Source organism: Excalfactoria chinensis, chromosome 7 (genome assembly GCF_039878825.1).
Source record: "Excalfactoria chinensis isolate bCotChi1 chromosome 7, bCotChi1.hap2, whole genome shotgun sequence".
Lineage (NCBI taxonomy): Eukaryota > Metazoa > Chordata > Aves > Galliformes > Phasianidae > Excalfactoria > Excalfactoria chinensis.
In genome coordinates, this window is record NC_092831.1 from 7,913,807 (window position 1) to 7,940,941 (window position 27,135).

Sequence of the window (27,135 nt, forward strand, 5' to 3'; positions counted from 1 at the left end):
CATGAGCAACTGCTTGCAGCACAAAGCAGGAAGCATGAAATCATGTAGTATCTGGAAAGAGGACAGTCCCTAACTCAAACCCCAAACCTAGCTGAAGACCTAAACAGTATTTTAAAATAGGCTCTCAAGACGACCAAGGTAATGATGAAAGTATTATATCTATAAGACACTCTGAGCAACGTCATCTCATACCTGCTGATGAGCTACATTCAGAAAGGTAAGTGGCTTTGTGGTCTTTGCTTTCGTGTTGGCTTCAGTTTCCTAGATCAATATGGTATATATTGGTCCTCTCTCCAGGACAGAACAGGTTATTGTGGTTATTTTTCTTGTTTCATGGTCAGTGTAAGAATGCAGAGAAACTAAAAGAATGCAATGGCAAAGACAAACTTTTATTTATATCAAAAAGTCAGAAACTGTTCATTAGATAACAGAGGTTAGAGGTAGCTGTAATGACATGTGAACCAACAAGGCCACCTTACAGGTAAAGTCTTCCCAGGATAGACCAAACTAACTCTTAACTAGCTACCAATTTCAGCTTTCGTACAGTAGGTAAAATATCATCCAGGTTATTGATCTCTGAAACAGAATGAAAAGCAGAATTGTATGAGTTGTATATAAAACACCTTTAAGTTCAATCAAAATTCTAGCTTAAGTGTTAGAAATACAGCCAGTGAGCAAAAAACTACTGCAGGGAATAAACTCCTCAAACCTCTTCATGCGTTTGGGGGAAGAAAAACGTTATTTTAGCTTATAAGTTTTATGGTTGAATGTAAATGGCCCCATTTTCAATGAAAACCTCATTATTTCAGTTGCTTTCTTAGGAGAGCAAGGCAAGGGTTAGCACCTTTTCTCACGCTTTCCTTGTGTTTTTTTGCACACCAGGAGTAAACAAAGTGTGTTAGCTATTTAACATCCTGGGAGGGACCTTTGTCTTGGAGATAATTACAGCATGCGAATGTTACTCACCTAGAAGAGAGAGCAAATCTTGAATGAGAGCTTGAAACGGTGGAAAGAAGCATTCATGTTCTTCTAGCTTATTGATGATACTGAAATTTGTAAGTAAGACCATTACCTCAAAACTATAAGAACATATTAAGTTTCATTTTCTTGGCTTTTTTGTCACTGTTTTCTGAAACTACTGTTACTTAGTGTATATAAATGCACCTGCACCAAAAATGCATCTTCACGTACTGAAACCTGAAGCCAACAACTGTTAAAAGTCAGATTATCTTTGATTTCACTGTTTCTGCCCAATATATTTTCCTCCTTACACAGTGCCATGTAATTTTTGGACTGGAGCAGCAGCCTGTGTATGTTAAATATATCAGCCACCCAGGTAGTATAAGAGCTACAGAGGTGGAGGCAAGAATGTTAAGAACACCCCTACAGCTGACTGTAGCAAAGGATAGAAGTCTCCTCCAGTATCAGTCTAAGGCAACTCTGTCAGTCCTTAAGATTTGTGTTTGCAGAACTGTTGCCAGTGGAATAGATCTAAATACCTGTGGATGTCTTGGGTCCCCAGAAGCCGCCGTAGTTGTTCAGTCACATTCTCATTAATTATGTCACACAGTTTCCCAACTGTATCCACCACCACGGTGGGTGGAGCTGAACTATCTGGAAAACATAGACTTCATGTTTCTGGAAAGAGTTATAACAGGAAAAGAAGACATAATTCAACTCTTACAAGTGCCCAGATTCAATTCAACTTTCATCTATCATAGAGGGAACTGCTCCCTGATATTTTGTTAGCAGCAAGAACTTGCTCTGCTTGCTTGTTTTAACCTGCTTTAGCTACTATGATGGAAGGTAAAAAGGTACCAGGTTCTTTATCCTTTCCTCACTCAGTTTCAGAGGAACTAATTGTGGAGAAGGTGTCTACTGAACTCCATTGCTTTGTAATTACTAGGGAGATGAGAAGCTTCTTCATTTCCTGTTGGTGGTGGCAGGCAGGAAGTCTGCTTCCCTCTTTGAACCAGGCTTCAAAGGCCTCAGCAGTTCAGGAGCCTTGCCCTCTGGCTGTATACCCTGCAGCACATCCAAGCCTCTAAACCCATGAGCTCAGGGAAGATTAGCAGCTGCTGTTCTTCAGAAGTGCAAAACCAGAAGAGAATGAATAGGTACCTGGAAGTGACTACACAGGCCTCTGACTACTGGAGGCACTTGGTTCTTGACATTCAATACTTAAAAGAACAAGTAAACCTTTAGGATTGTAAAAGGGTTGTTCTTAAGGACTGAACATACTTATCCTGGAATGAGTTACTGAGGAGAATTCTAGAGCAAAGTTTGTTACTCCAAAACAATTTAAAACAAACGAACAAAAAACCTTATGTTTCAATTGATAAAGGAGAATTAATAAGTCAGTGCTGATAAAACAAAGTTTCTCCTTTGGAAATAGCCTGAACAAGTGGTAGGTGATGAGCCTTTACCTAGTTCCAGGAGCTCATGAAGATTTCTCATAGCATTGGTCAGTTCCCCAAGTTTTGTGTACACCTCATTCATTCGTGGGTAAATGCCATTCAGAGAATTCACATCAAACAGCTTCTGGAAGTGAGAGACTATTGCATACAGTGTTGGTAAGGATGGTGTCTGGCTGTTCTGCAGGAAGCAGAAAGGGTAACTTTTCTAAGTTGTTGCTTCTTTTAACCACGAGACGTTCTTAAAGCTAGTCCACAAATTAAAACAAGTCTAACTTCCCTTATTAAACTGAGGCATTTCAAATATTCTTAAATCTCAAGAGAGATATCCAGCAAGCCAAAAATACTCTTATGAAAACAATATTCTTTTTGCAGCTTTGTTTGCTGATGTTTATTAAGTCTGTTTAGGTATTCTGAATGCTGACTGAGAAAAAGATGGAACAGGATAATACCTAGCACTACAGGGCAAGGCAAATTCATGGTTGGTCAAATGACCTTGATTAAAGCAGTCTTCCCCAGGGTAAATTTATCCATTATGTGAAAGTAGTCTTGGAGAATTGGACCTCTTCCCACAGCTATTTCTTAAACCCCAAAAGGCTTTGAAATGCAGAAGTCTAATCGTGTGAAGAATTACCTTTTCCTTGTTTTCTATTTCTTCTAAAACTGCATCTACTATGAACTGAAGGTCTTGAACTCGTATGGATTCTATGTTATCTTGTGGATCCACAGTGTGCCAGGGTACCAATTCCAGAGACAGTTTTCTCAATGACCTGTGCAAATCCTTTTAAAACAGAGGGGGAACAGCTCATTGTAGTAACTGCTTAAATATCCTGTCTGTTTAACAGCAGGTCAGACAACAACACAAACTAAAGCACAAGAACACCCCACAATGGATAAAGAAGCATCGTGAGGTCTCCAACAGATTAAAAGAGGAATACAAAGCTAAGTGTGAGAGTGTGTTACCTTTAGGGCCACTAGCTGATCTGCCCACATTTCTATAGTGAGTGGGAGGTGCTCAAATCCACATTCCTGTCCATTCTCTTTAACATAATTTTGCACTGGCCCTTTACTGCGCCTGTATATTAACGGAGGAGCTCTTGGACTTCGTATAATAGAGTCGATATTGGACAACACCTTCAATAATAGATAGAAAAACAGTTATTACTCAAACTAAGCATTTTATTATAAATTCCCTCACCACCAGTCACAGTCATTTACTAGAAATAGTTATGATTTAATGTTTAAGTTACCATCAATGACTTTTATAGAGGCATTCCATGTGTCATAGATTCAAAGATCTAAAAAGATACTAAGTAGAAGAAAAGTAAAAGTAATGCATGTAGACTTCCCATGGAGGGCATATTTTGTTTATCTCCTCACAACATTGTTACTTACACAGTTTATATTTTGCTAAGCTTTACTATATCTGCTCTTTCTTTACTTAAGGAAAAATGAAAAGCTATAATCTCCTCAGTACTTCTTAAAACCATAACAGAAAGGAATGTCTTCTATAGAACCTTGATCTTTGTCCTCCATCCTGATGAGAACTCAGGCTAAATCACTGATTTGCCAAGCTAGTCTCTGGTTTGTTGTAACTTCAAGTAGTTTACATTAAGGTAGCCTGCATCAACTGCTATAGCTAGAACATTACACATTACATTCAGGGCTTTCCTCCAGAGTTCAAAAGAGCATGCTTCAGTTTACACAATAAGGCTCATATTTTGTAATGAAAGTGCTAGATACGCATGGTACCAATGAAGCTGGCATACCTGTAAGTACTGCTGGCAAACTGCATGCAGCTGATCTTCTGTAGTACTCTCGGGTTCTTTCTTTTCTTCTGTTCCTTCTCTGGTACTGCTCCCTGAAGACCTACATGCCAAATACATACAGTAGGTCACCAGTAGGCCAAATACGTACGGTAGGATGGCTTTCAGTCTGAAACTACTGTATCACACCCATTGCATGAATGAAAAGACCACTGAAATAGAATGTAAAATGAAGAACTGAACATTTTTAAAGCAGCATCTTTTTCAGATAATGTATAGTGCTAAAAATATGTAGTATTCAGTACACACACACACAGATAATTAAGTGAAATTCCAGGCTGACACTTTGTCATTACTAGACTTCTGTTTAAGTATTGGTCCTGCCTATACTGCTGTGGTAACACTCCAATCCTAAAAGGCAAAATGGAACTACCAAGAGACAGTGGTGTGCACCAATCTGGACGCCATGCCACCACTTCAGAGATTCATAGGGTATCTTTGGAGATGCAGAAGCATTTGCTGCCCATGATCCAGACTCCAAGGGACTGTGGTGATATAAGGTACGTGCTTTGTAAGCTGCTATCTATGTGATTGGTTGCAGAGCATCTTTGCCTTTATGTAGTTCAGAGAATTCATGAAAGTTACTGAAGAAAAATAGTTACTGGGTAGTTTTCTTTAAAGTTTTCTCTAGTTTCTTCACTCGGTGCTTGTAAAGTTTTAATTCCTGTGCAGTTGGTCTGTTGGAAAGAAAATGTACCACATTATCTATCTTGCATTGAAAGATGGCTATAAAATTCAGCCAAGCAAAAAAGAAAGAAAGCTTTACCAGTGCTATAACTTCATTCTGGAAATGAAATTCTACAACAAATTACGTGTGGCAATAACTGTGATATAGTATAGCACCCAAACCAATTTTGCTGGCTCAGACTTTCTTACTAAAACCACCTGCTTCTCTACCCTGTCCAGCAGGTTTTAAGTGGAAGTCAGGCTTGGCAGTAATGCTACCACAGTGGAAAGAACCATTTTGCCCACACACATTGTTCCTTCCTTAGCTCAGTGAAGTGTAAATAGCAATGCGGTTGTCCAACACAATACAGTGTACACTAAGAGCTGTTGTTATTAGCAGTGTAGGAAGGAAAGGCTGATTGTTGTTGCCCTATTAAAATGCTAATTATTTTATGAATGGATTTTAAAGGCAGATTTGACACTAGGCTTTTACAGTTGCTGCGCTTTCAGTTTCCTTCTCTGTGAAGCAAAGCCTAGAGACGTGCTTTTAAAAATGTGTACACTTTCTCACCTTGTTTCCAAATCTTTCTTGAGATTTGTATTTTCAAGCAAAAGCTGTTCATTCTTGGCCTTTGTTTCAACAAGCTGATTCTGAAAAGACTGCAACAAACACTGTATTATTTCTTTTATTTCATTCATTCGTAATCAACAAGCTTGAACGCTTTCAAGCATGTCAGGTGCTAAGAAAGACTCCCATTTGCTTTACATTGTAAGACAGCATAGGTGAGGAAACAGAGCTCTTTAAGACCAAGAGCCTGCTGTATAGCCCACAGGTGGAGAAGCAGAGAACTTACAGCAAAGTACTAAATCTTTGCATAATGAGATGAAGAGAGTGAATGCTGCCCACAGAGTTTATGAGCTCTGCAAGCAAAAACAAGCAGACAGAAACCAAACACATATGCATTTTTGTGTGGCTCTTCAGGGGTTACCATTAAGTGATCCGCATGGACTTATTCTTAGCAGTTCCATACCGTGAGCAGTGCTCTGTAATTTGGAGTTGCATCTAGATTTAAGAAGTTTTCTTTGCTTTTTACTTCTTTCTGTATATGATCTTCAGCTTTTTTATATTGCCTATTAGGGAAAATAAATTGTTTCAGCTTATTGCAATTCAATTGGCACAAAGATCTAAGGTTGTTTAATTTGCAGGAACATGTGACAAAATTTCCATGCACTGAACTACGATCACAATAGAAACACTGTCATTGGTCTTCTCTATTCAGTGAATAATGGAACAGCAAAGCTGTTTCATATACTGAGTACCTTTATTCCTCAGGAGAAATTACAGTGCCAGCAAATCAAATTTCAGCTTTCTAGATAACAATCTCAAATTATGGGAATGTCTCTCAGTTATCTGCTTGTTTCTCTGGATCATGTAAGCAATATGATGGAGCTGAGAAGCTGGTATTCCTTTTTATTTTTCCTTCTTTCTTTTTAGGAAATGGGTGAATTGAGCATAGCTAACGCAGTAGTGCTGCCTGTAAACCTCTACAAAAGGGAAAGTGGAAAAACAAACAAAGGATTATAGCTCATGTGTCTAAATACAACACCCTCCTGGCTGCACTGCCTGGCTGAGCAGCTGTTCAGACTATGAGAGAAATTTCCAGGATTAATCCAAACTTCCAAGACTATTACAGTGTTTGGCTGTTTCTTATATTTTAGCGACATCTAGAAAACAGAACATCTCCCGTTTCAAGCTTTAAGAACAGCAAGGAGAAAGAAAACTTCTAGCAGTAGGACCACGAGGCATTAGCTGAGACTCACCGTAGCTCCTTTTTCATTTGATTAATTTGAGATTCATAATAATCGATTAGACAAAGAAACCTGAAAAAGGAAAAATGGTATTTTGAACTTAAGATATAGTTACCGACCTATTGGAACAGGATAGCTTACACAGCCGCACTGTATTTCAAAAGTGACTGTTTTTTCCCTTATATCAGTTGCAGTTTTCCAAAAACGAAATGTAGAGACATGAACTGCCTGTTAGATCAAAAGTGGCAAAATGACTCAAGAGGAGACAAAAGCTAAATCCTTCTGACAGCCCTTCCATCTCGTGGCTATGTTCACCCAGCAAGCTTAACAAGCTGGCACAGTCTTAAGCTGCAGGGCTGCACGGACCATTGGAGGTGATATACGAGCACAGGTCACACACAGCCTAAGAACTTCCAGAGAAACTACAAGTGCTTTCTAAGGAAATGGCTGCAAGGAAATAAAGCCTTTGAGAAACGTACAGGTGAGAAACTGCATTTCCTTCTGAACCACTCTGAGATTTTCTGTTTTGTATATACAGGTGAGAAATGGCAGGGAACCAATCTCAGTGCTTCTTTTTTTTGTTGTTTAATGAGGGCACAAGAAACAGTGAGAGGCACACACACAATCCCTCTCAAATTTATCCTAGGTAAACATGCTGGGCAGATTTGGACAAACCAAGACACACTAGCACAGTAAGACAACAGCCACTTGAGGCCTAGAAGCTATCAGCTGTCTCTGACTATAGCTGAAAAACAGTTACTGCAGGACATGCACAAAGTGCCTGGAGTTTGCTTGCAGTCAGCAGTCACAAAAGCTGGTTTCCCGAATTGACTTTGTTGTTGTTGTTGCTTTTTTACTTTGTTATTTAAATTTACATTCTAAATGTTGCAAGTCCCAGAACAAAATCACTGTAGCTAGATGCAGTTTCCAGAATAAACCATTCCGCTCTCTTTGCTGACACCTAGTGGATAAAGAGGCTGGGAACTTTTACCTTCTGCTGTGCATTCGTTCAGCTTGCACTAAGATCTCCAACTTGTTTTTTTTCCCATGTAAGTATCAAGAACAGTCACTTTAAAATCCATTTATTCATTTACCGTTACAAGTCATTCACCAATATAACAAAGTTTCTTACTGCTGATCTAGAAGGGACTTGGGAGCTCTCTTGCAAAACTGGCAGAACATTTTGGTTTGAGTGGCAACACGCTGCTGCTCCTCCACCCCGGCTTTGCACAGCTCCCTCTGCAAACGGGCAATAATCTCCTCCTGTTCTTGCAGCTTTTCCTGCTGCTGTTGGTATTTTGCCTGTGAAGTGATAATAGGAGCGTTCTGAAATGAACTCACAAGCTGGAGATGGTGCTCTACCAACTCACACTTGGCGCTTGGTCCCAAGGAAGCTTAACCAAACAGCCAGTGGAAGAAGGGTTCGTATATTTTTTCCAATTTATTACTAGAAAATTAGTTGTAAAACATAAAATCAGCTAAAAAATAGCGTACGAAGCTTGACATGAGACTCGTGTTTATTTGGACCATGTGAGCTTTCAAAAGTAGTTAAAAGTTGGAGTGCTGCAGACTGAGTTACCTGTGAATCCAGTTGTTCCTTATGAAGTTCTTTGACCTGATTCTGCTGCTGGCAAACTTTAGCTATTGTCTCATCTTCCAGCTGACGGATTTTTGTCTTAATGCTTTCCACCACGTTTTCCAATTCATTAGCCCTTTCCTCTTGTCGAGATGCCCGACTTCGTTCCTGTCGTACCTCATCTCTAGAAACACAAATCTTTGATTGAAATTAAACTCATTTTGCTAAATGCACTGAAAGAAACACAGGCCTGGCAAATGTTATCTGATGGTGCCCAGTAACAGCCTGCAGCAGCAGGCATAGGAAATATGCTGCTATGAGAAGCGGGAGCAGATGCAGTTCAGACAACAGCTCAAGGAGATCTGGGCCAATATTGCTGCATATAGGACAAAAGTCTCAAGAAAAAGGTCTCTGGCCTTGGATGTGACAGAAAATGGGCATCAACAGTGCTTTTTGCTTTGCACTACCTGCAAATTCCCTTCATAGCACCTTACCTAAGCTTACGATTAGACTCCATAAGTCCATACATCATCTTCTGTTGTCGGTCGGTGTCTTCCAATAACGTTTTTAATGCAAGTCTTATTCCCAGAGAGGCCTGACTGTCCAAAGCAATCACGTCTGGAAGCACACATCATAAACAACGCCTTAACCAAAAGCTTTTGGTACCTGAAGATGGCATCACCGTTACTGTATGGAACCCATGGCTTCAGCAGTGCCTCATGACTTCAGCTCTGCTGCAAAGAACCTCCACCATCAGCACTCCTTACCTGGAGCGCTGCCGCTGCCCGGGGACGCCGCGATGTTTATGGGCACCATTCCATGGCGTAACAGCAGCGTGTTGAGGGTCTCCCATTCCGCTTCCTCCTGCTGCAGCTGGGAAGAGGCAGAAACCTGAGCGCTGAAGGTCGGCATGCAAACGGCACGCAGACGCTCATACGGACCGCTGTTAGAAGGGTGCAGCGAGCCGAATTTGTGCTATCTGAGGAGCCGGACACGGTCTGCTTTGCTTCGGCGCCCTTTTGTGTCACTACCGCGATACTTCCGTCACAGCGAGCCGCCGGAGGAAAGGAAGAGCAGGCAAGGAAAGGAAACAGCCGAGCGAGCGATGAGGGCGGGCTCTGAGCTCTGGGGCGGTAACGGTCATCTCCGGGAGGCGGGCAGGCGGGCGGCCGCCATCTTGAGGCGGAGGGGAGGAGGGACCCGCGCGGCCGGAGCGGGGCAGGCGGGTAGGCGGGGGTGTGAGCGGCTGTGTGTGGGTGTGAGGGGTTGTGTATGGTTGTGTGTGGGTGTGAGGGGTTGTGTATGGCTGTGTGTGGGTGTGAGGGGTTGTGCGGTCGGCAGTGAGTGCTGGGGGAGGGAACGTGGCGGAGTAATGCAGAAATAAAGGCTGTGGCTGTAAGTTCTCTGCAGGATGAGTTGAGGGGCCTGAGTGGATGTTGGAGGCGGTTTGAGTCCTGGTTGGCGGCTTTGGTAGTGATGCTCGTGGAATGCGGGTGTGTGGTTCCCTCCCAGCTGAATGGAGCTCCAATTAGTGTACAGAAAATGATGTTTGTATCACAGCAAACAAATCCATTAGTCCCATCCATTCTCAGCATTCCTGGTTGCTATCCTGCTTTTCTTCTTTTCTTGCTGCTGGTTGGATTAAAAGCCCTTTGTTTACTATGGCGTCACGTGAGGAGGTTACCCTCAGTGAAGAAGAAGTAAGGTAAAACAGTAGAGTTGCAGGGCATATTGCCTTTGGAAAGATATCCCCCACTACAGTGGTCGTTTATGGCTGTACCAAACATTAAACACGTTCTAAGTGGAAGGATATCTTTTCCAGACTTCTTCTTCTGTGTGTGTTTGTGTGTGCAGAGTTGCATTCCCAAATGAACGTCGGTAATACTTCTGTTAGAATCAGTAGGCGATGAGTTTATCTGTTACAACTACTTCTCAAGTTCAGAAGGCTGAAGGGGTTACTCAGAGAGCAAATGAAATGCTGCGTTTTAAAGCCTGCCAAAAAATACCTGCAAGGAACATCTGAATCCTATGTACGGTTTTAAACTATACTGCCCCCTGAACTAGAAGCTCCAGAGGTATGGTTTGTATGGTGTTTGTCAGAGCGAGCCTGCTTACCTGCCTGCTTTTGTGATGTTTTGCCATATTTGAATGATTTTTAAAACAAGAATGTGCAAGTAACTGTAATCTTATTCTCTCATGTCTTGTTTCGCAGTTGTAAATGGCTGCTTGCCCTAAAGCAGTTATACTTTGAACTGTAGCCATCAGTATTTGAATTCTTTAAGTGACAATTAATTGACTTTGTTGGTGTTTCCATAGGTCCCGGTACGGCCACATAGAGAAGATGACAGATTTGGTGGCTGTTTGGGAAGTAGCTTTAAGTGACGGTATTCATAAAATTGAATTTGAGCACGGGACCACGTCAGGAAAGCGTGTTGTCTATGTTGATGGAAAGGTGAAATTTCTATATGCTCAACATTCAACATTCACATATAATATGATTATATAAGTGCATTTCCATACAGAAGTCATCAGAACAAACAATAGACTACTACGTGCAAGTGAGGTGTATTCAGTTGGCTAACTTTGCCTCGTGTAATGAACAACATCATATCTTGTCTCAGTTACAGTTGTGAGTATGGTGAAGTGCTTTGCCATCCTTGGGCAGAGGTGCTCTGTATTTACAAAGCATTGCATGTTGGTACCTGCAGGAAAAAAAGGCAGTTAATTACTGAGCTGTTTCCTGAGTTCTGGTGCACTTTTCTGAAGTACTAAAACACGTTCTCAGGTTTATCAATTAATACCTGTTGTCTGTGTTTTCATCTACAGGAAGAAATACGAAAAGAATGGATGTTTAAATTGGTGGGTAAAGAAACGTTCACTGTTGGAGCATCCAAAACAAGAGCTACTATTAACATTGATGCAGTCAGTGGCTTTGCGTATGAGTATACTTTGGAGATCAATGGAAAAAGCCTCAAGAAATATATGGAGAACAGGTCAAAAACAACCAATACTTGGGTACTGAGCTTGGGTGGTACAGACTATAGAATTGTTCTGGGTAAGTAAATACTGAATGACTTCACTTTGCTGCTTTCAAAAAGTAGCTGTATGCATTTAGTAATTGGTAATTAAGAGAAAGCATAGTTCAGTGGTGTATTGGAACTATTGAGTCACGGCCTGAAACACTGATGGAACACCTGGGGAAAGGGCTCGGTCAGCCCTGGGAGCACAGGTGAGGGCAGCTCACCCTTACAACCGTAAAGGGTAGAGCCTGACTGCACCTCTCTTGGACCTCATTTAAGGGCTGACTGCCGCTGGGGAAGGATCTCTTTCTGGAGATGCCTTCTCAGTGATTCTTTCCCCTGTGAACCTGGAATCTTCTGATTTGGGTGAGCAATCTTATTCCTTTAGAGCACCTTTTTATTGTGCTATTTCTTCCACCATCACACTGTTATTGCAATGCCTTTCGCATGGTATTGGTCTGTCCAATTGCTACGAGTGGCTAGCACTGTTGCAGCATAAAACCCTATGTGGTCTGGAGAATGTTGGAATTAGATACCAAAGACGGGCAGAAAAATGGTAATCTTTTTATACCTGTGTGTAGTTTTATACAGCACTGTTGTTTATTAACTCAGTAACTGGAATTTCCCTTACAAACCATAAGCCAAAGTTAAGGAGTTGTGAAAAGAAGTGTATTGGTGTCACTCTTTGTTTTTTGATGGATTAATCAGCATGCTGTTTTCTGCACTGCTTCTTAACTGTGGTCTTAACCTATAACCTTCAGATAATGTTTTCATGCTTTCTCAGTTGCAAGGTTTCTTTTCCTCTGCCCCCTTTTCCAAAGTACATTACAAGAAGATGGGAGGAAGGGATCCACTGAGGAATTTGTCTATGGCATTTAGTGGTGAAACTTCCGCTTTGGTATTGCTATATGGTTACACAAGGGGACGAGACACACTGGGCTGTGGTTTCTTCTTGAGCCCAAGGACAGAGTGAACTGCCCTGAGATAAAGATGCTGGGGGGAAAGAAAGGCAGGTTCAGTGCCTATCCTTCTCTTCATAATTATTTAAAAGACTATTTATATAATTATTTAAAATACTCCTCCTATTTAAGTAGGAGGAGGAGGGAGAGTCCTTTCTACCTTTTCTTTTTTCTTTCATTCACAGAAAAGGACACGATGGATGTGTGGTGCAATGGTAAAAAAATGGAGACAGCGGTATGTGATCATTTCTACAGGTTTTTCATAGCCTATGTCTCTAATGTAACCAAAGTAAGCCACAGTGCTTATCTGTGACGTGCTCACTGAGCTGCAGCAAGGAGTATGTCGTGTCATTTGGGTCTGGGGTATACCTTGACCTGTATGCTGCTGATCCATTCTTCACTGTATTTATCAACAGAATGCTTTGTCTCCTGGATTACCATTGAAGATGCCAAAAGTCTGTCCATATAAGAATATACAGTGCTATGCTTTTTGGACAAATGAACCTTCTGGGTCAGTTGTCCAGGTTTCTAGTGAGAAAATGCTCAGGAGAGTGGGGGGACTCAAGTTTGATTCAGACTGTAGAGCCACCTCATCCAGACCTGCTCACATTAGTGGTGACTGACAGTTGAACAGCTGTGCTCTTTAATGGCTGGTGGATTTTTTGTCCATTTAGAGATGATCTGTAGGCACCTTGGGCTTAGTTCATCTTGTTGAAGCAAATAAAACTTTTGTCACATCTGCATTAATATGTATAGCAGATCGACACTTTAAAATCTTAATATATCTGATGGCTTTTCATTTTATGGAGGTTTTCATCATGCGTGCTACGTAGGCTTACTCACCCCTGAAGGGTGTGTTTTCTCACTGGAGGTGGCACTATGATGGATGCAAACTCCAGAATGAGAAGTTAGATAAACAAAACTGCAAAGAGGAAGTTAGGAGTTGTGCATCTAAACTGCATAGCATGTACTCAATTTGGGGATCTGTTCATCCTGCTGCAGAGGGCACCAATGAACTGACAGTGTGAAAAGTTGGTTGCTATTTGGAAACTGAAACTCTTTAACTGGCAATCCAAAGCTCTGCATTGTTGTTCAGCAGCTGCCTATGGCTGCAGTAACGATGAGAGCTACAAGTGACCATGACCTGAAAACACTGTGATGCTCTTAGTGGTTATTTTACTGAAAAGGGCATCTGTTTTTATTCTTGTCTCCTTTTTTCCAGGGTGAATTTGTAGAAGATGGGACTGAAACTCACTTCAGTGTTGGTGATCACAGCTGTTACATTAAGGCCGTCAGTAGTGGAAAACGAAAGGAAGGAATTATTCACACTCTTATTGTGGATGACAGAGAAATTCCAGAGGCTGTGGTGTAGCTTCTAGTTAACTGATTGTTGTAGGACTCAGATCAGGTACTTTTAATTACTGTGGTAATTATTTAAATAAGAGGCATATGCATAATGCCTTCAGTAACACACTTTAGCTTTCGGTTAGCCCTGCAGTGGTCAGGCAGTTGCACACACTGATCGTTGTAGGTTCCTTCCAGCTGAGCTATTCTACTACACGTAGAACACACGGTACATCAGGTTTGTGCTGGGTTCATTTCCTAGCTTCTGTACATGAAATTCATCTTTTTGAGGACCAGATAGACGTAAGTAAATACAACATCTTACATTTCCTGCTTTTAAAAAGCTACATAGGGAAATACTGTATCACTAAGTGCAGAGAAGGCAGGTGAGCTTGAGTAGAAATTATATGCTAGGAAAATTATATGCTAGGAAAAAAAGCCAAAATATTCAGTAATACTGAATTCTTGATGTAGAGGGAGAGAGTACATGCTGAGCACTGGAGAATGCTGTTAAAAATCTCCGTATTTTTTCTTTCAAATGTACTTCCAATGTTCTTCAGATGCAGTTAGGAAATTAGTTACATAAATTAATAAAAAAGGTTATTAAAGAAATATATTTTTTACCAGTCCTTGTGTAACTGTATTGAAATTTTACTTAGCTATGAAAACTGTTGGTTATTCACAGCAGGAGGAAAGGTGAGATGCTATGCCAAACAAATCCTAAAGGTGTTTTCTGAAATGATGCTTGTTCTGAAGTTCTGTGCTGATTTTAAACACCTCCCACCCAACAGAACAAGAAGTTTTCTGTCATGAGCCTCCTTTAAAAAACGAAACCTCTTGAAGCAAGCTGAAATGAGAACGTATTCTATGTATTCTAACCTTCAATCTGCGACTGTCTGTAGGAAATAACGTGTGGCAGTTCTGGCAATAATGTGTGAATAAGGAAATGTAGAACTGGAGAAGAAGAACTTATTGCTCTAAAGGGAAAGTTGAGACAGGAATGGAATGCTTGTGTTTCTGTAATTCCAGCTGCCTCAGGTGGTTTTTAGAAGCTCACATGTGGGGAAGGCACGTTGCCTGCTTAACACTGCATTAGGTTTAAAGTAGCATTTCGCAGTGGTCCAAAAAGCTTTTTTCACTTCAGACTTTTTCCCTTAAGACCTCAGAATTAGGCTTTTATAACTTACTTTCTTTGGGGTTTGTGACCATTATGAATGTTATTTTAGGAACTGCAAGTAAAATACAAACATGCTAGGAACTCGTTAGCAATTTTTTTTTGTAAGTCTTATTTAAACGTGGATCATATCTGTGTTTTAAGGCTCAGCAGCTCTGTTAGCACAATCTCATGGGGGTTTTTTAATAGTTTTGTGCAGGCCTCTCTCCCCAGATAATTACTGTTTTAACTGCACGTGACTTTTCAGTCTAAAAGCAGACCTGATATTGACTGACAAGCCCTTATTTCTGCATTACGCCGCTGTTAGAACCAGATGAGGTGTTCAGTTGCAGCTGTAAGTAGTGGGTTGAAATGCTTTGGATTGTACAAATCACAGAATCATGAAATGGCAAACCTGCTAATAGCTTCTAGTTTCAGACAGTGGATTTGGTTTAAACTCTTCTAACACTAGACATAATTTCAGGCTTTTCTACAGAAAGTTTTAAAGTACCCAAGGGCTGGACTGCATCCTTTTAAATTGAAATTAGTATAATAGCTCTTAGGCATTTGCTGTGGACGTACCTAGTCACAGTAAGGTTGAAATAATCTCTACAGTGCGTGAGAGCAGTTTGGGGTTGTGGTTTGAACCAGTTCTCTACTTGCGTGGTAGCCTTTCAGAAAAATTGAACAGCACTGGGAAATCTCAAATATGGCTCAAGTCCCATCTTTAAATACTCTGAGGAAAAATAACAGATAAGCTGATAGTGTTATTTGTACTCTTTTATTTTGAATATGCAAATCTATACTGCTTTGAATCTCTTAACTAATAAAAACTAATAGCAACTATTGTTAGAAATCTTGAAGAACTGCCTCACGCTTGTCGTAACTTTAATGAGCAGCAAATCCTGAGGTGGAAAACAGCATTCACCTGATGCTTTCACACATCATGGTGCATTCGGAAATGTAAGAATCAAACCAACTTTGATTTCTTGCGTGCAATGAAAGAAAGAAAATGCAAACCTATAATATATAGTCACATGCTAAGAAAAGTATAAGGCATATAAACTATTTTATGATGCTTTCAATTTGTTTTTAATTCTAGATCACTTTGTTCTAATCTCCTTAATGTTATCAGCTTGAGGCTGTTTCAGCTCAAGGCTGTTTCAGAGCTGCCAAGAGGTCCTTAGGTCACAGCTTGTTACCAGTTTCAAGAGCACCCTCTTAAAATCTAAGCAGTAGAGCTTGTTCTGAGGGAAGGCTTCCCAAGAGCTACAGTTCTGACTAATTTCTCCTCAGGATGCTGCTGGTTTCCTCAGAGGTCCATGGGACTCTCCTTCACATAGGAGCAAGTCAGCAAATAACATGGAAGGGCTTGAAGAATGTTGCAAATGACAAAGGTGTTAGGATTGCTTACATCATCTACTAAGCTGTCATATAATGTACTGGCATCTCCTTCCACTGCTGGTGGTATAATGTAAGACTGCTTGCCTTTAGTATATAACCCTGTTAACACATCAGCCTCAAACACATAGATTTTAGAGTCTGTTTCCTTCTCATTATCCTCAATTAGGCTGTTTGGGTTCCTTTTAAAGTAGATGCCAGCTCCGTATCTTTGGTCTGGAAAAAAAACAAAAAAAAAAAATTTAGGAAAAAATGTCTTTAACAATTGTCTCCCTTGGGGTGGCAGAACTGAAAGTTTGTCTCTCCTCAGGCTGCTGAATGCATGTTTGCAGCAAGTGAATACAGATTCAGGCCTTCTTTAAAGACTGCTACAACAAAGTAAAACTCGGCCGTGGCGTTATGCATACGTTAACAATTTTGTGGACAGCGGTTGGGCTAGAAAGGAATCCAGATTTATCTTCCCAGAGCCTTGCTGACTGCAGTGTCAGGACAGAAAGCAGTAAGCTCATAAGGCTCTTAATGCTGGTTAGAAGTGGTTCTTGTGTAGCGCAGTCGTAATTTCTGATTTTAATCCAACTTCAGTTGTCAGTCACTGTTTGTTTTGATTAAAGATGTCAAAGCAAGTTACATTACCTGTTGGTGGAGAGTATATTCTGTGAAATCCAGTTTGGCACACCAGGGTACAGAACTGAGCAGGAACATGCTGGTATAACTTGTGGGATCCTTTGGAGGTAACTCCTTTTTCTTCTAGATTTTTTTTCATTTGTTGGAATGCAGCAGATAGGAGGGGATTGTGTATTTCTTCAATCTGTAACACAAATAAGCAGACAGTTACCCATGAAACGTGCAAGTGCTCTTGTTCAGGCTATGCTTTTCAATGGAAGAACCTTTGATTTAGGTTGTATGCATTGAACACAAAGCAAGTAAGGTATCTGAAGTGTGCAGCTAATCCAGAGAAAGAACCGTGCTACTGTCCAACACCTCTCATTGAAGCCAGTTGAAAGCAGTTAATATATGTTTTAAGAACTTGCATTAAGTAAGTTACTTCAGGTATATCAGTTGAGATTTAATTTTGCCACGTATACCTTATTTACCTTAAGGATGTGAAGCCCCGTCCTTTCAAACTGTTTCTGTCTATCCTTAAATGCCTGAAGGTGTGAGTCAACCTGTAGTAATTGGAACTGTTGAGCAGTGTTTGTCTTGTCAGGGTGTCCTCCTGAAAGCTGAACTGGTTCTGGTTGGCCTGGAAACAAATAAGGAATAAATTAGATACTGTAATAGCTGAAGCCAAGTCAAGGTGGAAGGTTCCAATACTCCTTTTGGTAGTGTAATGATGAACAAGGAATGTTAAACGTTCTTCAAAGTAGTGCCAGAGATTAATGTTGAGAGGAAACTGTATATTCATAATATTGTTGCCACGAGTTGCTGAAGGCAGAAAGCTAAGAACTGATCTTTCAAGGGCTTGTATGGTGAAAGTATGGCACTATCAGCAGTTAAACTAGTGTTCAGTATGTGTGAATTGAATGCATGTCTGTCCACTCAGCAATACACAGGTATATGCTGCTGCTTAATTTACCTTATTTATGTGCTTATTTGCTTAATCACTTACTGACTTTACACACCCATTAATTGCAGCAGTTCCTCTTGTTTGGCTGTAGTATACTTTTGCACTAAAAGCAGTAATTTTTCAGTTGCGAGCACTGCATCAATCACAGCATCTGGGGGTCCATGAAATTCCAGGCTTGCTTTCCCATCTGTCACTTTTTCTGACACAGACACACTGGAATATTTCACTCGGGATAGTTCTGCATATTCCTTTGTACCAAGACTAAAAATGTAGTTGTTTTCTATGGCGGCAGAGTGACTTTCCACAGATTGTATCAAGCTTTGGATCCACAATTCTGCTGCTTTCAATGCAAAATGTGTCCTCCCCTGAAGTTCAATGGCCAGTTTATTATCTGCAGTCTCCCTTATGCCTTGACTGCTCGACTCTGTACCTGGAACGAAAGAGCGAAGAACTTTAAAGTGCCATCATCACAAATTCTTATACGTAATCCAAAGTGTGCAGTGCAAGAAACATTCTGCTCCTATGATCTCAAAAAGGCTGTCAGATACCAGAAGGTACTGGTACATACACTATTCATACATATCCTACATGGCTATGTTTGGAGTGACTGCATGACTTCTCTGTTCAAACTCTTCCTACAGCGGATCTGTCACTTTGATTACTGTGTATGATTTCATCTCCAACCTGACGGAACAACTTCATGTCCCTGAACTAAAAATACAGCCATAAGGTGATCTAGCACATGCAGTCATCAACTCCACTGACTGCCAGGAAGGTCCTAGCCAAAAGCAGGGCTATAATGGAAACCCAGAGGTAGTAAGCCAAAGGACTCGTGTCTTGGCACTGTTTCTCGCATGCTTTCAACTTCTCCTTTGCTGGTGATGCTTAATGCAATTACTAAATTATTTTTAAAGGAATGTGGTTTCAGACCATTAGACCTCATTCACTTGAAATGCCCCTTGTGTTCTTTACTTACTCAAATAATCACTTCTGTTCTTTTCCAGTTTGCTGGCAGCTAAATCCATTTTTTCCTGGAAAATCTTGAAAGAGAAAAGTTTAGGAGCAGTTTACAACCTATTAGTCTCTTCAAAAATCTGTTAGATAAGCAGTTTGCAGTTGCAAGGAATTCTGAAGTGACATTAACAGCTAATATTTGTCAGCTTTGACCAGAATTCTATTGCTGACTATTCAAATGCTGCTATTCCAAGTCCCCTAAGGTAAGGCATTTAAGCACCTTTCCCAATCCCCTGTGGCTCTGGTGTATGTGGAGCTCACAGAATCACAGCAGATATAATTGCATTACTTGCAGGTTAATGTTAATGAATCTTTACCCAGCTTTAAAAAACAGACTATCCCCCCCTTCCTTTACCCCATTGCTCCCCTTCATGGAAGTGTCTGAGAAGCCCTACTCTGGTAGAGGCTTAGATAGACAGAGATAGATACAGAAATATCCACTGAAGAAATGTACTGATGAATGTGCTTACTCCCTAACTAGCATAGTTAAGAGTAGACTCTTTGCTATAAAACTGCTGACAGATGTGACAAATTCAGAGCTCTCTCTCCATACAGAGTGATGACAGATCAGCGAGGAAGAAATATTTGTGAAGATTATTATCTCTTGCTGAGAGGCAAATAGTTTGCTGAGGAAATAGCCACTCACACATGAAAAATACCATGGAATTCACATTATTTTAGCTTGCAGTCATCTGCTGGGATATTTTTACAGTTATTTTGGGTTCATCTTGTTGGCAGTTAGTAATAGATGTATTACCTGATAGGTAGCATCGTCACCTGGGCAAAGGACAAACTGCACCTCTATTTTCTTCTCAGGGTATTTCCTGGCAAAATCTAACACCTCTTCAATCATGGTCTCTGCCACCATAGCCGTGGGCAGCATCAATGACCAGTTCTTTTCTGGAAAGGAAATGGAGGGCGATGGATAATCCTGAACGAAGCGCAGGCAACTGTTAACTGCCTCCTTCAGTTGCTGCAGGAAAAAGAAGCGGTTTAGTCCTTACATCGCTCCATGTTAAAGTCTTCAATTAATATCCAGTCTAACCGATCCTCACCTCGCACAGTAGCACCTTGTGTTTAAATTGTGGCCATATGATGTGAAGTACGAGCTCACAGGGCAGATTATACCCTTGGGTTACTATTAACTCCTTAGAATAGTGGAAATGTCCCAGCTGAGACAGGATGTCCTCCCGAAGAGCTGGACCTGCTTTTTGCAGCATTGGTGTTGAGATCTGAGAGTAAAACTCGCCACCCGAAGACACAGAACTAACAATAGCTGTCGTCTGGAAGGAAAGAATTACAACTGAGTGGACCAACACAACACGTGTTCTATCCTCTGAGGTTCCAAAGCCAGCAGAGACTTGGAGGCAGCTCTGCATTCATTGCATTGCAGGACGGACTTACCCTTTGCTCTTCAATGTGTCCCTTTACGATATGCAATCGAACGTTTCCGTGTCTGATGACAGCTACAGGCTGGCTTAGTGGAGCTGGAGCAGTCTCCTGCAGCGAGCTGCCTTCACCCAGAAACATCTCACATGCCCTTTTAATTTCTGCTGCCGTACGCTCACAGATGTTCACCAGTCGGATCTCCTTGAGGCAGCTCGGCGTGGTCTCAACAAATAGCTTTACAGACATGACAATCACTTGAGCGCACAAATTAAGCGGGAAGCCAAAAACCCCTGAGCTCATTGCTGGGATGGCCACTGACTTGATATTGTTTGTTGGGTCACTGGCGTATCTCAGAACACTCAGGACGGTTTCCTCAAGTAGAACACAACATTTCTCCTTTGCCGACGGGTACCACACTGGGCCAACGGCATGGATTACTTTCTTACACGGAAGCCTCCCTCCCCCTGTCACTGCTATTTTGCCAGTTGGGACGTTTCCGTATTTCCTAATAACATTTCTGCTTTCCTCTGCTATTTCTGGCCCTCCGGCGTTCAGCAGAGCTAAAGCGAGACCTCCTGTGTGCTCTAGGAATTCATTAGCTGCATTCACCACAGCGTCAGCCTTGTGTCTTGTAAGATCATCCTTATAGACCGACAGCTGAATTCCCTGTGTTAATACTTTTCTGTATATTTCAGCAGCCTGTTCCGTGCAGGTCAATGTACAGGCAAACTTCTTGTAAACAAGATTGCGTAGGCCGACCTCTCTCTTCTTAAGAACTTCATAAGTATCCTTATTGATGGGGATCGTCACGCTGCGCTCATCCATTCTTGGCCCTAGGATGTAGCATAATATAAAGTCAGATCCAGTAAAGCACGGGCAGAACTTTTACGGTCTGATCTTTCGTCTCCCTTCTTTAAAGGCTTAGGAAGCACAACCGAGCAAAGCAATCAGAACACGCAGACCCTTCATCCCCCCGCTGGTACTGGCCCTTAGCTTCACTGAACCTCACGCAGCTCTCCTGGGCCCGCTGCTCGAACCTGTCCAGGTCCCTGTGTGCTGCATTCGGCCGTGCCGTGCCAACGCCTTCCAGCTGCAATCGCGGCTGCAGTTTGCAGTGAAACACATTAGCCATAAGGTGAAGGGAGAGGCTTACCTGCACCGCTCTTGCCTTCTGGGCTCTCTGTTGGCTCTGTCACAAAAACAGCACCGAGAAAACACGTTACACTGCAGCGCCCGTCCTCGCCGCCAGAAGCCGCGCGGTGGGCACGGGGAGCCGGGCGGCTTCAGTTCCCCGGGGCAGCAGCGCTGCTCCGAAGCCCAGGAGTTCCACCGGGCAACGGGGAGGCAGAACCGCCTCCCGCCCGCAGGTGAAGCTCCTCAGGCTGCACCCCCCAAAAGCGGAAGCGGCCTTCGATGGCCGTTCTGCAGCCCGGCCCTGCCGTGCCCCGGCCGCGCTCAGCGGCAGCGCTCGGCACCGGCCCGGCCGCCGCCCCGCGCCCAGCTCTGCCCGCTCGGCCCTCACCGGCCGAGCCGCTTCTACCGGGTAGATGTCCGTTACCTCAGCGCCGCCGCTGCGTTCTGGTGGAACGGGGCCCGGGGCGGGGAACCGCGGGAAGCGAAAGTAAAAGCGAAAGCGGCCGTCGGTCGGGAGGCACCATGGATGTACCGCTGCTGGTGCGGCTCTGCCCCGCGCCCGACGGCGGCGAGAAGGCGATGCTGAAGCTGCAGAGCTACTTCCAGTCTCCCAAGCGCTCGGGGGGCGGCGAGTGCGAGGTGCAGGCGGGCTCCGAACGCGGCACCTACCGGGTGTACTTCCAGCACGAGAGAGGTAGGGCAGGGCGGGGGGTGCGGCACGGCCGCCGAGAGGCACCATCTTGTGAGTGGGTCAGCGGCTCCCGCAGCCCTTCTCATGAGGCTTTATCGCAATGCAGATAAGAAGAGAGTGGAGTCCCGCTCGGATCACGTCTTGGAGCTGGGGGGCAAAGAGCTGAAGGTCGTCATCCTGCGGCCCGAGGCAGGGGCTCAGGGGGAGGGCCCGGCCACGGTACAGGCAGACCGCGGCCAAGCCCAGCAGCTCTCCCCGCCCAGAGCTGCGGAGCTGCGGGCAGCTCAGGGACAGCAGAATGGAGCAGCAGAAGTGCTGACCAAAAAGGTACGTCGGGGAGCGCTGTGCGGAGCAGCGCCCGACCTGCTGGTGTCCTGCATGGCCTGCAGGGATGGGCGAGCAGGGCTGCTCTCCATCACACTGCAGCATGTCGTAGCACACATCGCTCTTGATGGCTTTGTCAATACAGCGGGAGCAGGGAGCAACTTTGGAGTGCTCTGCCACAACACATCCACATGTCAACACGTTCCCCGGTGTGGTTTTGGCACCATCACTCCCAAAACAAGGCCCAAGCAGGTTTGGCACACCAAAGACTGCTCCCAGTTGTGATACCTCAAACGCTATGGCGGAGTACTTCAGTCTTACACTAAACCTGCTCTTGTAGCGCAACAAATGGCCTTTAACTACTTACATGTACATCATTTTGGTATACCTGACATCAAAGAAACACTGTACAAGTTTGTCAGTACTAATCTGGCCCCAGGCAGAGTTGCACCAAGCTTTTCCTTACATAGAACACAGAAGCACCAAGCTGAGAACCTTAGGGGGAAAAAAAGCATATATATATATTGACATCTTCTTGTCTTCTCTTTAGATATTTCTTACAGTGTCTGCAGTGTTGAATGCCAGTATGTTCACTGAACAGCAGAGGGAGAGAATTGCCATTATTTGTCCAAACTTAAAAAGAGAAGGAAATCCTGGTGCTGATGGCTCTGAGAAACTGACAGGAGATTATGCAGATATCGAAAAAGCTTATTGTTACTTTAAAGACATCCTTGCAAGCAAGGACCTGCAATCTGAAAGTAAGAAAGGTTTGGAAGATGAGGATGGTCTGAGTACTGAAGAAATGAATATGCTTGTAGTTCCATCAGCTATCTATGAATATTTCTGTCATACCTGCAAAGAACAGATGAAAGAAATGCAGAGACGTTTTGGAGTGCGTATAAAAAGTGAAGATCGCTACGATGGAAACACATCCATCTCTTTCCTTTCTGATACGAGTCCTTCGTTAATACAAAGAGCTAATGAGTTTTTTACCAACGCTTTCCAGAAGGTCGCCAAAGATGTGGCACAGGAAGACATTCCCATAGCAAACAGTTACCGGTTGAATGAGACAATAATGAAGTTAAACGCTAAGTTTACTAATCTTCTCATCAAACAGGAAGATAATCAATTGCTGCTCCGTGGACCGAGAAATGAGATTTTGGCTGCCAAAAAATTTCTAGCAGAGGAAAAAGAGAACAACCAAGATAAAAAGGATGCCAGAATGTCTGAACTGGACGCCTACAGGGACAGAGTTGAAGTTGATGCTTCTGTGTTTAAGCTGTTGGAACCTGTGTTAAGAAGAGAAATTGAAGACATTGAAGAAAGCTTTGATGTTGTAATAGAAAAGATGGGCAGCTCAGGTAGCCAGAAGGTTCTCTTAGTATTTAAGCCTAGGAAGAAAAATTCTGATATGCTTTCACATTGTATTGAAAGTTTCACTGACAGATTTCAGAATGCCTTTGCAATGCTAAGAGAAAAACTGCTCAGCTGGAGGCTTTCAGAACACCAGAAAAGGAAATTAAATGTGCTTCTGGATGAAAAGCGGTTGGAAAGCCTGTGTGTAAAACTTAAGAAGAAGGACGACAAATTAATTTTATGGGGTTTACCAAAACATCTCCATGATGCTGAAAGGCACATCATGTACCTTCTTAATGCTGAGGACCCTTCAGAGACTGAGAAAAGGACACCGCTGTCCTCTGATCTCAACAACCAGGAAGCTTCAGGAGTGTGGGAGAAATATGGTGCCAGGCAAAAGAGTGGCTATTCTTCCACGGAACAGGCTAAGGCAAAGACAGAAGACACCGATGATAAGTGCCCGATTTGCATGGAGACAATTAGTGATAAAGCGATCCTACCAAAGTGCAAACATGAGTTCTGCAAAAGTTGCATCGAAACAGCTTTGGAATACAAGCAAACTTGTCCTGTTTGTAACACTGTCTATGGGATCATGCAAGGAGACCAACCAGAGGGAAGGATGCATTTTAAAAGGATTTCTACACCCCTCCCAGGCTATCCCAGTTGTGGTACTATTCAGATTGAATACGTTATGCAGAGCGGTATTCAAACTGTAAGTATATTTGGAGGTTCATGAAACATACTTTCCCTCCAGCACAACTTTGAGTGCAAAGTTCAGTGTTTATGTCATGTCACACGTGTGCTGGAGAGACATTACTGTCTTCTGTACAAGTCTGCAAGGGGTCAGTGATTTTAAGTGCAGTGAAGTAACGTAGGGATCAAACCGATAGCCTTCCATTTTGTATGCAGCAGGAATGAGATACCTGACTGAAAACTGCATGTTCAGAATAACTGAACTGCAATCTGTGGAGCAGCATCACGTAAATCATGCTGTGTCCTGAATGGATCAAAGGTGGAGATAGAAAGTACTGCAGAAGCTGGGATTGCGATTTCCGCTTTCAAAGGATCTGTGATAGACAAAGTGTTCTTCTTTTGTTTTCCTATAAAACAGCAGAACCATCCAAACCCGGGGAAACCTTACTATGGAATTACTCGCAAGGCGTATTTGCCAGACAATGAGGAAGGGCAAGAAGTTCTGAAGCTCCTCAGAAGAGCCTTTAAGCAAAGACTGATTTTCACAGTGGGGAATTCACGTACTACTGGTGCGGAGGATGTTATCACATGGAATGATATTCACCACAAAACCTCCATGTATGGCGGACCAACGAAGTAAGTAGTCTTCATGTTCATTAATTACACCTCTTGCCAGTGGTAGCAGGAAGGCTTCCCCGTATTTTTTCTTCATTAGGCTGTTCAGATTTTCAGTGGCGCTGGCAAATCTTATCAGTTATGGATTATTTCTTACACGGTGATTGTGGAAGCCTTTATAATGCTTTATCAATGTTTTATGGCCTGGTTCTGTGACTAATTGGGGTGGGGGACCCACAGACCCAGACCCCTGGAGAAGGGAAGAAGGGGAAAAGGAATGAAGATGGGCCTGAGAAGATAACAGTGGCAACGAGCTGAAGGTTTTTAGCTTTACCCTTTCTGTGCCACTTATCTCGCCTGTAACATGGGGTCTGTCTTCTCTACAGTGAGAAGCACGTACATAAAGCTTGTGAATTCTTTTAAGACATTTTGATGAGCAGGTTCTGTAGGGCTGCCCAGTGCCCCTCTGTACAAGTAACCCAAGTCGTTCTTTTCTTCCTCTTCTAGGTTTGGTTACCCTGATCCTGATTATCTGAAGAGGGTTCGATCAGAACTGAAAGCAAGAGGAATTGAGTGAAGAAATGTACCAGCCGTCAACTCTGAAGTGCGATAACACAACACGGAGCAGTTCTTTTACTGTTGTGGCACTACGAAGAGAGAAGTTGGTCTGTTCAACTGCTACACTTAAGTCTCTTGTATTTCCCTGTGAGCTAAGAAAAGTAATATTTTCTAATCAAACTATGTTCCTTTTGCACATGACTCGCTTCTGTAAGCAGCGCTTCCCTGTATACTTCCTACCTTACAGAATTTGGGACCAGTAAGTCCAGCATCCATACTTGCACTCATCACACAGGACACTGTGCATCTTACTCACATTTTACCAGTGAATCTGATCTGTGTTTTTTCCCACAAGCCTTCAGCCTGACCGCTGAGCTGACAAAACCATTACTAGCTTTTGTCCCGCCAAATAACGTCATCCTGGATGGCATTATGTAACCTACATGCTGGAGGATTTGTATGCGTGCGATGCAGTATCAGCTGTATATGGCCACCACCTTTTGCTGTTTTTCCTTTCCAGGATAGAAATGGCATTAGTGGTCTGGCACTGAGAATGGTGTGTGATGGGCTTTGCAGCTGCTGCTGTATTGTTAACCGTGTCCAGAAATGCTGAATGCTTGGAGAGCCTCCTTGGAGCAAAAGGAAGGTGACAGTGCTTATGGCCACCTCTGGTAATGAGGCTGTCTCTGTGCCTCTTGTTGTATTTAAGCTTAAATATCACTTTGAAGTCAGCTTTGTGTGTAACAACACTATTCTTCCCATTGCTCCCAACAAGTGGTTTAAATTCGGTCATAAAAAATGTGTTGCCATTATTTTTGCTGTCTGAGTATGCTGCCAATTGCCTTTGTGCTGCTGGAAGACAGACAGGTTTTACCTGATGTAGCTGTGATCTTTGATGAATGTCACTATTGATGTAGGCCATTGTGCATAATAAATCAGATTACCACCTGCTCACCACTGCATTCTTCAATAGAAGATATCCCTCCTCTTGAGTGAGAATTGATGGTATCTGAGGGGTTAAAAATAGCCCAACTATACTCTTGGGAAGCTATTAGCAAAAGAATTGGAGGTCTGGCACAAGGAACACAAGAGAGTGACTCTCTTGGAGTAGTTATGGATGATATTCGGGTGGTCTCTTCCACTGACCTCTCAGGGAGCACCTGTGAAGTATGGAGGAGCAACATCAGCACTGCTAGGAAAGGTGCAGGTACCAAAAGTAGTAGCTATAGTGTGCTGTAAAGCCCACTGAGCAAACAAGGATGCCATCAGTGCTGGTAATGACCAAGTGGATGTGACTCAGGATGTGGCAGAAGGGGTTTTCCTCCAATGGGTACCCAAGAAATAGCAAGACTTGACCCTAGACCCTTCAAAACATCAGTAAGGGTAAGGATGTCATTAGGAAGCATTCTATCTTCTCCCCATAGGTTTGGACAACACACACAGCTATAAACAGGCATGTAGCCCACAAAGGCAAGTGGGACAGCACACACTGCTGAGGCTTACACACAGGTGAACACACTTGGCCACTGAATGATGGGAAACAAGGTGACCTTTCATTAGTTAAATGTGATGTGTGATGGTGATTCCAGCCACACTAACCTGACAGCTGAATGCCAATATCCGTTA

General features: G+C 42.8%; 4 protein-coding genes across 6 annotated transcripts; 2 read left to right on the plus strand and 2 right to left on the minus strand.

Moving 5' to 3' along the window:
- Window positions 1-369: 369 nt before the first annotated feature.
- On the minus strand, window positions 370-9,398 carry CEP70 (centrosomal protein 70). The gene is made up of 15 exons (XM_072341246.1): window positions 9,059-9,398; window positions 8,786-8,909; window positions 8,295-8,475; window positions 7,848-8,017; window positions 6,728-6,787; window positions 5,938-6,037; window positions 5,478-5,566; window positions 4,843-4,917; window positions 4,184-4,283; window positions 3,378-3,548; window positions 3,049-3,195; window positions 2,427-2,595; window positions 1,500-1,614; window positions 967-1,046; window positions 370-576 (listed from the first exon to the last, which is right to left on the minus strand). Exons 1-15 carry the CDS (start codon window positions 9,201-9,203, stop codon window positions 515-517), a joined length of 1,788 nt encoding a protein of 595 aa, XP_072197347.1. The 5' UTR covers window positions 9,204-9,398; the 3' UTR covers window positions 370-514.
- Window positions 9,399-9,419: 21 nt separating this feature from the next.
- Window positions 9,420-16,673, plus strand: FAIM (Fas apoptotic inhibitory molecule). Of its 3 annotated transcripts, none has more exons than XM_072341247.1 (5): window positions 9,420-9,509; window positions 10,608-10,743; window positions 11,118-11,346; window positions 12,456-12,505; window positions 13,493-16,673. In XM_072341247.1, exons 2-5 carry the CDS (start codon window positions 10,633-10,635, stop codon window positions 13,640-13,642), a joined length of 540 nt encoding a protein of 179 aa, XP_072197348.1. In that variant the 5' UTR covers window positions 9,420-9,509; window positions 10,608-10,632; the 3' UTR covers window positions 13,643-16,673. The 3 variants fall into 3 exon arrangements, with proteins under 3 accessions (XP_072197348.1, XP_072197350.1, XP_072197349.1); XM_072341249.1 differs by having other exon boundaries at window positions 9,429-9,517; window positions 13,493-16,641; XM_072341248.1 differs by lacking the exon at window positions 9,420-9,509 and adding an exon at window positions 9,834-9,996 and having other exon boundaries at window positions 13,493-16,382.
- Window positions 15,531-21,947, minus strand: PARP9 (poly(ADP-ribose) polymerase family member 9). The gene is made up of 10 exons (XM_072341245.1): window positions 21,697-21,947; window positions 21,292-21,327; window positions 20,154-20,971; window positions 19,805-20,032; window positions 19,507-19,722; window positions 18,712-18,775; window positions 17,791-18,165; window positions 17,263-17,411; window positions 16,802-16,976; window positions 15,531-16,384 (listed from the first exon to the last, which is right to left on the minus strand). Exons 3-10 carry the CDS (start codon window positions 20,961-20,963, stop codon window positions 16,080-16,082), a joined length of 2,322 nt encoding a protein of 773 aa, XP_072197346.1. The 5' UTR covers window positions 20,964-20,971; window positions 21,292-21,327; window positions 21,697-21,947; the 3' UTR covers window positions 15,531-16,079.
- DTX3L (deltex E3 ubiquitin ligase 3L) lies at window positions 21,462-26,462 on the plus strand. Its single transcript, XM_072341243.1, has 5 exons — window positions 21,462-21,966; window positions 22,070-22,290; window positions 22,838-24,355; window positions 24,755-24,972; window positions 25,459-26,462. Exons 1-5 carry the CDS (start codon window positions 21,552-21,554, stop codon window positions 25,526-25,528), a joined length of 2,442 nt encoding a protein of 813 aa, XP_072197344.1. The 5' UTR covers window positions 21,462-21,551; the 3' UTR covers window positions 25,529-26,462.
- Window positions 26,463-27,135: the final 673 nt, after the last annotated feature.